Source organism: Periplaneta americana, chromosome 10 (assembly GCF_040183065.1).
Source record: "Periplaneta americana isolate PAMFEO1 chromosome 10, P.americana_PAMFEO1_priV1, whole genome shotgun sequence".
Lineage (NCBI taxonomy): Eukaryota > Metazoa > Arthropoda > Insecta > Blattodea > Blattidae > Periplaneta > Periplaneta americana.
The window spans coordinates 78,958,893-78,971,231 of record NC_091126.1 but is presented as its reverse complement, the minus strand read 5'-3'; the positions used below and the strand labels follow the sequence as shown (position 1 = coordinate 78,971,231).

Here is a 12,339-nt window from a genome sequence, read left to right as displayed (position 1 = left end):
AAGTTACCCAGAATTTGCTCTTAATGGGTTGAGTGAAAACCCAGGAAAAAATCTCAACCAGGTAAATTTCTCGAACCAGGATTTGAACCCGGGCCCGCTCGTTTCACGATCAGGCATGTTAATCATTACTCCACATCGGTGAACAAGAACATGATATAATACTGATGGAAAATATGTAAATAATTCCAGGCACGGCATAGCTCGGTCGGTTGAATCTCTTGTCTGTTGTGTTCGGACGTGTATTTGATTCCCGCATGAGTTGATTACCTGGTTGGTTTTTCTCCGAGGTTTTCCCTAACCGTAAAAAGGATGTCAGGTAATCTATGGCGAACCCTCGGCCACATCTCGCTAAATACCATCTCGCTATCACTAATCCCATCGACGATAAATAACCTAGTAGCTGATACAGCGTCGTTAAATAACCAACTAAAATGTAAATATAAATAATTGTATGAAAATCAGTGGTAATAATACATAATACATAGCGTTACCGAACTGCTCACAGCTTCATCATGGTCGTCCTGTTCAATATAACCCTTTGCAGCATAGTGGTTGTTCAGAAGAACCACATTTTTCTTTCTTTCTCTACAATTTTATTATAGATTGTATCGTCAAAAGTAATGAATGAATGATGTATGTGAACTATGAAAAGAGCAACATTAATAAATCATACATTTGAAGGGTTCAGAGCCATAGTGGGCCAAGCGCCATTTATTAAAAACGGAGAAAGCAAGGGTTAAAGTTAAGTGAATACCATAGTTTAACGAAGATTGACATATCATTTAGTTTTAATATGTATACTTTATATTATTTGCTATTTTTCCATTGAATTATGGTAATACAGTAACTTCATTTTAACCTTTGTTTTCTGTGGTTTTAGTAAATGGTGCTTGGCCCACTATGGTTCTGAACCCTTCATTTGTAAAACCATTGTAAATGTCACATTGTGATATATTGGTATATTATATAAAATCCCAGCTGTGGCATAGTGGTCGCTCAGAGTGACCATCATTTTTGTGAAATTGTGTGCAGAGTTAAAATTTTGAAAAAAAAAAAATGTTCGAAGCTTTTTATGATTCATGATATGAAAAACAAAAAATTACATTTTGTTTTCACTTTTTGGATTACTGTGCTGCAAAGGATTAAAAAATCGACCTTTGGTTCTATCAATCTTATCTTGAGACATACTATCACCGACATATCGGAACCACTTAAAGATTCCGTGTTGTACTTGTACAGATTATCAGATTCGTGTTGTTCGAGAAATGAACGTTAGGCGACGCTTGGTATTATCATCAGTCTCCGGCGTTTCGGAACTATTTAAGGTTACATCAGGGTGGTATTGTTTGAGACCGGAAGAGTAGGTGACCATTTCGATTATCAAACTTATCTTAAGATTTACAATTACCGACGTTTCGGAAATAATTATAAATTCCATAATCAGGGTCAGGTTGTTCAAGAATTTAAGGTTAGACGACCGTTTAATTTATTATTCGTATCATTAAATTTACTGCCTCGACGTTTCAGGAATACATCCAGGCAGTGCTGTAGTTGGAAACAAATTTTAGGGGGTACTGTTGAAATCTCCTTGATCAGATTAGACTCTTTATGGACTCGTACTGCGCTTCTTTTCCGAGGTTACTTCTTCATCATGCAGACCTCCTTCCAGATCGGAGCCACAATAGCACATAAGGCAATAAATTAAATGCTGACTCTGGTGGCCCAACACTTTTTAGGAACAAAAGCCTAAAAACTCTTTTACTGAAAGAGTATTCCTTTTCTTAGTGCAGATATCGTTCATTACAGTAATGTTCATTCACATTCTTTAGTTGAAATTGGAATAGAATCTATAATATGTAAGTGGACTCAAGATTCATGAACGCACGAAAAATAACAATATTTCCCTCTCTAGCAAACTGCTTGCATTACATATGAGCGAGTTTTAAAATTAGCGAATCATTACAGCAGAATTCCTGAGGCGCCACATAATAAAATTAGTGTTATGCGAAGGCATCTACGCAAGTTTTGAAATTAGCGAATCAGTGTATCAGATTTACTGAGGCTCCATGCCATAAAGTTAGTGTTAATTACTTATAGAAATATACGGCGGCATGCAAGCTTCAAATTAACAAATCACAATTAGCCTACTCCTGAAGTGCAAGACCATGGTTTTCGATAAAACAACGAATGCACAAGCATTTAAGCATAGGATACGAGATGCCAGCCACTAATTTTATGCCAGATATCTGAATCAAAATATTTTTCAAATAGCTAATATTCTCAATTTCAAAGTATATTAAAAGACTATTTAAACATAATTAATGTATTTTTGAGTCTATAGATTTTTCCGGTACGGTAACAACGAGTTTTTATTTTAGACGGTACGGCGTACCGCCCTGTACTGGTCCAACTACAGCACTGCATACAGATGTCATAATCAAAGCCTGTTCAAGGTCTGAAGATTGATGATACTTTGGACCATCAATTCTATTTTAAGGTTTTCTACCACCGACGTGTTGGAATTGCTTATGAGATTCCATCGTGTTATTCAAAAAATGAAAAGTAACCAAACCTTGGAATTATTATCATGTCTTGATACCTACTGTCTCCGTCGCGTCGCTTCGAAACTACCGTGAGATCCAACGAGAGGAAATTCCCAGTAGCGAACACAAGGTCACAAATGTTGTGGGATTGTGTGGCGTGAAATCCCGTCAGCATTCATCAGCCCAGTTCGGTGGATTGCGAGTGAATTGCGGGTGTATTGGTCATTTGTTGTATTTATTGTGATATTATTTGAGGCGTGTAGTTGCAAAATCAGATACATATATTTTTTTTTTTTAGATAATGAGTTAATGTTGTATTTCATATCTTCATATGATTCTACAACTGCTATAGCACTGTTATGCTCTAAAGCCAGATACATGACATAGATTTGTATGTTGAAAGAATAGTATGGTTGCAAATCCTTGGTTTCTTGCAAACTTTTTCCTTCATACTGAAAAATTATGTTTTAATAATGTATCTGATTTTGCAACTAAACGCCGCATTTGTCAGTGTTAATGTTTGGCGAATAATGAAAGTGAAAGTGAAATATTTTCACTTTTGCACAGATAATTTTCATTGTTTAACATCTAATCGGAAAGAAAGGTTACAAGAAAATGAAACGATGTTTTATATGAGAGTATCAGAAAACACGAGTTCATTCAAATAACACGCTTATAAACTTCTCATAAATGGAGATCTACGGAATTTATGTGTAGTAAAAAAGAAGTGTTATAAACAAAAAATTCTTGCAGACGAAAGGGTTAATGACATTCGAGTGCCATTCTTTTGGGGGAAAGAAAGCAATATACGATCTAATTGTGAGCGTGTGGAATACAGAAGAAATGCCCTAAGACTGGCATAAAGGTATCATATGTCCGAATTATAAGAAAGGGGATAAGTTGGTATGTAGCAACTATACGGGGATTACACTGTTGACTACAATGTATAAGCTGTTTACATCTATATTGAAGAAGAGACTAGAACCCTTGGCAGAACATATCTTAGGTGAATACCAGGCAGGTTTCAGGATAGGCAGGTCCACAATAGATCAGATATTTACTGTGAAACAAGTGCTGGAGAAGTTTTGGGAACGGAACATAGATGTAGTTCAGCTATTCATCGACTTCCAACAAGCTTATGATTCCATCAACAGATATAAGCTACTGGAGATCCTAAGAGAATTCAAGATACCAGAAAAATTGGTGCGACTTGTGGAACTAACTATGAGGAATACAATGACAGGAGTGAAAATACAGGCTGAAGTAATTAGTTTCTTTGAAGTGAAGCAGGGGCTGAAACAAGGAGATGGGCTGGCACCACTCCTGTTTAACCTAGAATCAGAATCAACCATTAGGAAACTAAGGGTGGATACCAGAGAAACACTCCAATATAAAACAGCTCAATTAGTTTGATATGCAGATGATATTAATTTAATGGGAAGAACAACATGGACAGTTAAAGAAATATTTGAAGATCTGAGTAGAGAAGGTAAGGAGATTGGCCTTAAAATCAATGAACAAAAGACGAAGGTAATAGTACAGGCTCGGAGAAGGAAATATACAGAAGAACAGCTCGTTCCGGAAGGATCCAAAGTAGAGATAGTGAAGGAATTTAAATATCTTGGCATACATCTAACCAACAAAAATGAGGAAATGGTAGAAATACAAGCAAGAATACAGACTGCCAATAAAGCATATTTCTCAGTACTTTCCATCTTCAGAAACAGTGATATAAACCAGAGATTAAAGGTAATGCTATATAAAACACTCATTCGGAGTATAGTGATGTATGGAAGTGAAACGTGGACCCTCTCAAAGAAAGCCATGGAAAAGATCGATTCTTTCGAAAGGAAAATCCTGAGGAAAATCTACGGACATGTATGCGCGCAAGGGGAATGGAGAATTATATGTAATAGCGAACTATACTCCTTGTATGGAGAGCTATCCTTGTCGCATGTTATTCGGATTAAGAGACTCAAATTGGCAGGTCATCTAATTAGGATGGAAGAACATCGAGTCCCAAAGAAGGTATTTTCAAGAGATTTCGGAGGCGGAAGGCCGGTGGGAAGACTACGTAACATATGGGAAGATGGTGTATGTCAGGATGCACTACAAATCCTCGAAATCCGGAATTGGAGAGTCGCAGCACATGATCGACAAGTTTGGTGGATTGCAACTGGGGAGGCCATGATCCGAAAACAAGCCGACGCGCCATAGAAGAAGAAGAAGAAGAAGAAGAAGAAGAAGAAGAAGAAGAGCGCCATTCTTTACCCGTAGGTGCGAGGAAAGTTTGGGAGCGGATATGGTATCTTTGCACAGTACATTTAAATGTAGTATTTGTAAATCCTGACTGTTCTGTTTACAATACGAGTTCCTGTCCCTGCCTAAGAAGTTAATATGGCTGTCTTCTCAATGTTGTCAATTATTACCAGATATCACCAAATTTTGCAAAATTACAGTGTTATATAGTGAAATACTAAGACTTTTTATTTATGATTGAGTGTTTGATTTTTTACTTGGTTATTTAACGACGCTGTATCAACTACAAGGTTATTTAGCGTCGATGGGATTGGTGATAGCGAGATGATATTTGGCGAGATGGGGCCGAGGATTCGCCATAGATTACCTGACATTTGCCTTACGATTGGGGAAACCTCGGAAAAACCCAATGAGGTAATCAGCCCAAGCGGGAATCGAACCCGCGCCCGAACGCAACTCCGGATCGACAGGCAAGCGCCTTAGCCGACTGAGCTACGCCGGTGGCGTTTGATTGTTTGATTGATTGATCGATCGATAGATCTAATTTTAAAATGTATATTGTCTAGCAATATGAAATTTATTGGTTTGACTAAACAGTTCACGATTCATAGACCTAGCCTAAAAATTAATTTTGTTTGACCACATGAAATGACTAGTACGAACTCCGAAAACAAAATGCCATCTTAATATATATGATATTTATGTGTTAATTTTACCCTATAATTTATTAAGATTAATTAATTTATTAGTTATTAATTTTTCATATTCAGTCGTATCTTAATTTAATTTATTTTCCAGTATTTCATACATTTATTAATTTAATAGAACATTCTAGCAGTGACAAAACCGGACGGCTGATGGCTTATTGCAGTTTTCGTTGAATCTCCCCATCATCAAAGCCAAAGTGTAGGCGAGTACATTTTGGTCACTGATGTCTGAACCTGTAAAATTTCCTAAATATCGGAGAAAGTTAATCTCAAAACATAGTTGGAAATTTCAAATTATTCATCAGAATCTAACAACATTGAAAGCCGGAGTCTCAATTTATATATGTCTATGTTAAAAAGTATTTGTTCGTGCCACTCGCGGTATACTTTGAAGAAGTCTATGAGTCGTGTAAAGCTATGGCATCTTTCACTCCAAATGACCGACAAGGAGCGCGAATTCTATGTCTTAGGAATAGGAAGCCAGGACTCTAAGAAGCGCCGTCATTGAACAACATTGCAACTGCAAAGGACATGGAACTGACACTCACCATTTCGACATGGCACTTGTAGCCACTCTCCTCGGACACGCACGGAAATCTTCATATCGGCAGATCCTTCTAGCACAGCGGTGTGTCCTTGGCGCAGGATGCTTTGCGACGAACTGACTCTCGCCTCACTCCAACCAGTCGAGCAGGCTTCAGCTCTTACCTAATCACCTGACGTGTAATATTTTATTTCTGATTTCCTAAACTCACCCCACGTGTTTTGTCACAAAGCTTCGGTAGTGGACTCTGTGGAAACATCTCGAATCTGTCGTTAATTCTTATGAGGCACCAATTGAAATCAACTAAATCGCCGAATGGGCGTTCCAGAGTTGTATTCGGGGACCAAGACTTCTGTCCTCCTCAGCCCTATCCATGTATCTGAATAATAATTTCAATTTGGCCACGACCTTTGCCCTCTGCTGAGGAGAACAACAAACAGAGTTGATGTAACGTTCATTATTTTTCAACGCTTGTTTTACGTTTTACTTTTCGGGCACTGAATACAAATTTACTTAATTTTTATCGTCAACAATCTTATTTTTGTTATTTCTATTGTAATAATATTTAGCCTCTCGGATAGCTCTAATCTTATTTGTCTATCTCGGGCTCGAATGAAGTGATGCTTGTGGTAGACAAGATCAGAGGATAAGGGTTTTATCGGGGTTCTCTCGTTTCCCTCAGCATTATAAATTTCAGTTCACAACCTATAAATTTTATCACTGTCTTACGTTATCACAAAATATGCTTTTATATTATGGATCTCCACCAAAGATAAAACATAATATCATATTGTTGATAACAACAGATGCTTACGCCTTTCTTGGGACTGAAACCTTGTACTACGCTGTGATCTCTACGCAAAGTGGAATCTGTACACCTTAGATACAGACGCTTATTATTATTATTATTATTATTATTATTATTATTATTATTATTATTATTATTATTATTATTATTATTACTTACGTACTGACTTTTAAGGAACCCGGAGGTTCATTGCCGCCCTCACATAAGCCCGCCATTGGTCCCTATTCTGAGCAAGATTAATCCAGTCTCTACCATCATATCCCACCTCCCTCAAATCCATTTTAATATTATCTTCCCATCTACATCTCGGCCTCCCTAAAGATCTTTTTCCCTCCAGCCTCCCAACTAACACTCTATATGCATTTCTGGATTCGCCCATACGTGCTACATGCCCTGCCCATCTCAAACGTCTGGATTTAATGTTCCTAATTATGTCAGATGAAGAATACAATGCGTGCAGTTCTGTGTTGTGTAACTTTCTCCATTCTCCTGTAACTTCATCCCTCTTAGCCCCAAATATTTTCCTAAGCACCTTATTCAGAAACACCCTTAACCTATGTTCCTTTCTCAAAATGAGAGTCCAAGTTTCACAACCATAAAGAACAACCGGTAATATAACTGTTTTATAAATTGTAACTTTCAGATTTTTTGACAGCAGACTGGATGATAAATCTTCTCAACCGAATAATAACAGGCATTTCTCATATTTATTCTGTGTTTAATTTTTATCGAGTATCATTTATATTTGTTACTGTTGCTCCCAGTTACTTGAATTTTCCCAACTCTTCAAAAGATAAATTTCCAACTTTTATATTTCCATTTTGTACAATATTCTCGTCACGAGACATAATTATATACTTTGTATTTTCGGGATTTACTTCTAAACCTATCTCTTTACTTGCTTCAAGTAAAATTTGCATGTTTTCCCTAATCGTTTGTGGATTTTCTCCTAACATATTCACGTCATCCGCATAGACAAGCAGCTAATGTAACCCGTTCAATTATTATTATTATTATTATTATTATTATTATTATTATTATTATTATTATTATTATTATTATTAGGGTAAACTAGGGTCTGTTGGACAGTCGGGCATGTTGGACATTCCGTACTTTAACGTGTTACCACGCCACTTGTGGGCACCACATTCTGCTAGAAGTCAATGACGGAAGTAGCCACGAGTGGGGCTACTTCCGTCATTGACTTCTAGCAGAATGTGGTGCCCACAAGTGGCGTGGTAACACGTTAAAGTACGGAATGTCCAACATGCCCGACTGTCCAACAGACCCTAGTTTACCCTATTATTATTATTATTATTATTATTATTATTATTGTTGTTGTTGTTGTTGTTGTTGTTGTTGTTGGTCAACTATCCAAAAGTAGGTTTGAAGCTCACAAGTGACACCAATAAGTCATCCATCATTCATGAAGCAACTAAGCCAGGAAATAATGAGGTATTGGTGACCAGTTTCGTTTCCCCCTTCCATTGCATACATCGTTGACTAGTTACACATCACAATAATCAGACTTCTGACGTATTATTATTATTATTATTATTATTATTATTATTATTATTATTATTATTATTAAAAAGCGATCTCTAATCACCTAATAAAAGGTATAATAGATAGCTACAAATATAGAATAATAATAATTATGAAGTGCAATTACAAATTGAGTCGTCCATTTCCGATACCTGTTAAGCCCTTCCAACAAAATTTTACAGAAATCAGGAAAAACTGTCATTTGTTTCCAAATTCGCTTTTCTGTCATTCCTTTGTTTAGTTTTATATGGTGATTTATTTCCATCTAATTTACATGAAGTACTGAAATCATACTGTAATAGTTTCTTATTAATTAAATATTTTAAGTTGGACTTAAAGGTGTTAGATTCTGTAACTGGGATATAACAGGCTTTGGAACTGTATTTGACTATTCAAGATGGCACACAACAACGGAGAATACTTAAGACATTTTAAATAAAAGTGACTTAATTACTGATTCATTATTAAAAAATGTAGACTAGAATTAGTCTGATATTATAGTATATGAGCATCAGTTTTTTCACTATAAAAAAAAATGCAGATGGGACATAGAATTTACAAGAACTATGATTCATGAGTGACACATTAAATAAGTTAAACAAACCTTTTAAGAAGTTATTTTAATAACAGTTAATATGATAACGTGGATAAAAGAAAATAAATATATTTTTTTATGATTCTGTTTTTCTAATGGATAATAATTATTTTCCACTTTTCACTTAAAGGTTTATCATCCTATCATCTTGATTTGATAGTTCACCTATTTCACTATTATTCAGGCTGTTCAACTCCTATCTGTTATGTTAAATGTTTGTAAAATAGAAGATCCTCGTTACTCTCCCATTCAGGCCCATTGTGTTTATTTAAGGGGATTGTGATATATTTCATTTTGTCTTTTGTTTAGCTTCACACCCTTTTCAATTTCTGTGGGCTGAGTTTCCATGAATTAATTCGCTCTTGTGCAGATATGCTTTCCTACTCCATCATCAAGGTTGCAGCTTTACTCAACTTGAACAGTTACTGACTCAGCCCGTAATGGTTTTCTTCTTGATAATGTTCCTTTTACATCTTTAACTGGAAATTTCAAGCTGAAGATAGCTTTACTATATCTTTGACAGCCGATTTCCAATCAGACACCTTTACATCTGTTCCCTGTTTTGATATAGTCCCAAATTGAATGATATAATTTGTTCATAGTCAGTAGGTTTCAAGATAAGGCTTCTTGCTTTAACTTGCTCCTCTATATGACCAAACAATCTATCGAGAGGTATAAACGAGTGGATAACAATAAGGAACAGTAGAATAATATTCTTGGCAGTTTTTGGAAATTCTTTGGCTATCTAGGAGCATAGCATATCTAACATAATGTGGTTTTTATTTATCCATTTAGCAGAAATGTTGGATTAAAAAAAGTGTGAATGTAACGTTGATTGAAACCGTACTTCTATAATGCACTTTTTTTCTATTGAACTTAACAGGCTTTGCTCCTGTATACGCTTATGGACATAACATTTTATAGACCTGTAACAATCATGGACTTAACGGGTTCTGGAACTGTAGCCAACATTCAGTCGTAAATTTGAATAGGAAATAACGTCTATAATAACTGTAAATGTGGCTTAACCCTCCTACTACCAGGTTTCTTTTTTTACACTGAGTACCGCTGGGGTCATATAGATCCCAAGTAATTTACACGAGATATATCGGTAGTAAAGCAATTGTTTTAATGAACTGGCATAAAATCATACATTTTACCTTGAAAACAGAACGGCTATGTATATAAGCATTTTTACATTTTACACTTTGCCATCCTTCCGCCCTCATCTTATACGTCCTTACATTTGAAACAAAACATCTCGAAATGTTGTTTACAGACGAAAGATGAACATTTTATGGACTTTTCTGGAGGCTTTCTTGTCACAGAACGTTCACATAAGTGGCATTGTCCACGTTTTGCCCCATTTTGCACTTGTGCTGAATGAGGAGGAGGAACTTTGGTGCGCCTACGTCTGTTCTTCTGTACTAAAGATGTTCCCAGCTCAAGAATAAATTCTCTTCTTCTGTAGTTGGTCTTTTTCTTCCAGTCAGGATTTAACTCCAGCCAAATTATGAACGCATTGAGCGCACTAATATCCAAAATATTATAAAAAATAACCATGGGCCACCTCCTTTTCATACGCTTTGTAGTGTATGTCCTGACTAATTTGTCCATTGTGTCTACACCTGACTTTGTTGCGTTATAGTCTAGTACCATAATAGGTTTTTCTTTTTCATCTTCAGCTATTTCCGCTTTGAAATGCATAGTGCTCAGCAGAGTCACTACCTTACCCTTTTTTGGGCAATAGGAAACTATCGTAGCGGATTCCTGGAATCCGAACAGACTTGAAGCTGGTTTCCTTCCCTTTGCTATGACAAATTCTGCGGGTAGTTCACGGTGATTCTTTCTTATTGTTCCTAACAGAGTCATCTGTTTTCTTTCTAATTCCTTTGCCAGGGCCAAACTTGTGAAGAAATTATCTGTTGTGATGTTTCTACCACTCAGGAATAAATTTTGAGTTAAGTCCAATACTACTATTTTTCCCTGATTCGATTCTCTAGGCTCGTCTTCGCCCCTTCCTGTGTACACTTGCAGGTTTGACATAATAATTAGTGCTATCAAAATTAGCCCACACTTTGATGCCATATTTTCCGGATTTTGAGGGGATATACTGCCGAAAAGGACACCTTCCCCTAAAAGTTACCCGTTCTTCATCAACTGTTATATGGTCGGCCATGCTCTGTGTTCCATAAATTCACTATGCCCTCATTGTGACCTTTTTACACTCCTGCGAGTATAAGCAGGCCAAGAAAGGACTCAAATTCTTCTCTATCAAGATCTATCCATTTGTTACCGTAAGTAATGTTACCTTCTTTGTTGGTCCACTTCAAAATATTCTGCAAAATGCTGGGCTTCATAGATAATTCAAAGGCTGACTGCACAGTGTTTACATTCCTCAGACTCTGCCGCGTTGGACCTGGAGCCGTCTTCATTACGTTTCGTGCTGGCTGCCTCCCTTGATGCAATCTAACAGGACTTTTATTCCATACTTCGTTTCCATTTCTGGACCTCAAAACAACAGTATTACTATTCCAGATATTTACTTAGTAATTATCTATTATTATAAAAAGTAAAGTAAATCCGTGGCGCTACAGCCCATGAAGGGCCAAGACCGACTAGCCGGCTGCTGGCCTCACGTTCACATGTCGAAGCAGAGGTGGACGATCATCCAACCAGAATGGAGTATCGTATAGTTAGCACGATGATCCCTCCAGCCGTTAGAGCTGGTTTGCGAAACCGGATTTTCGCTACCCATCGTAGCTCCCCAAGTGCATCAAGAGGCTGGGTGGACACTGGTCCCATACACTGGACGAAATTTCATGAGAAAATTTCTTTCCCCATGAGGATTGGAACCAGTGCGCATTCCGTAACGCGACTCCTAGGCAGAATGCCTTAGGCTACGGCGCGGAACATCTATTATTATTGCTGCTGTTTTTTGTTGTAATAAATAATTGGTAGGTGAAATATACTTACTTGAAAACATTCAAATTTGAGATGTTAGAAACTTCAGGAACAGTAGTTTCTAAATCTCTATCATCATCGTCATCATCCTCATCAGAATTTTCAGCCGATTGACAGTCTTTTGTTATAATAGCACCAATCTCTCCATCTTCATCAGATTTTTCTTCATTATATTCATGTTCCTCATTATATTCCTCTTCCTCATTATCTTCTTCATTCACAATTACGCCTATTTCTGAACTAGTCAAATATCTTGCACTCATCATGTAATTCTACATCACACTGTGGCAAAACACTAATAAAAATTTAGGCAACAAACCTTAACAATGGGTAAGAAATAATATTTCATTGTTGCACGTGTTCAGTATGACAGA

General features: G+C 36.7%; 1 protein-coding gene across 1 annotated transcript in view; it reads right to left on the bottom strand.

The window, feature by feature from the left end:
* Positions 1 to 6,235, bottom strand: part of LOC138707818 (histidine ammonia-lyase-like) — a 99,757-nt gene extending 93,522 nt beyond the window's left edge. The window contains exon 1 of the mRNA XM_069837763.1: positions 6,058 to 6,235. Coding sequence (XP_069693864.1) covers positions 6,058 to 6,112 — 55 coding nt within the window. The 5' untranslated portion in view covers positions 6,113 to 6,235. The remainder of the gene's footprint in view (positions 1 to 6,057) is intronic.
* Between the last annotated feature and the right edge of the window lie 6,104 nt (positions 6,236 to 12,339).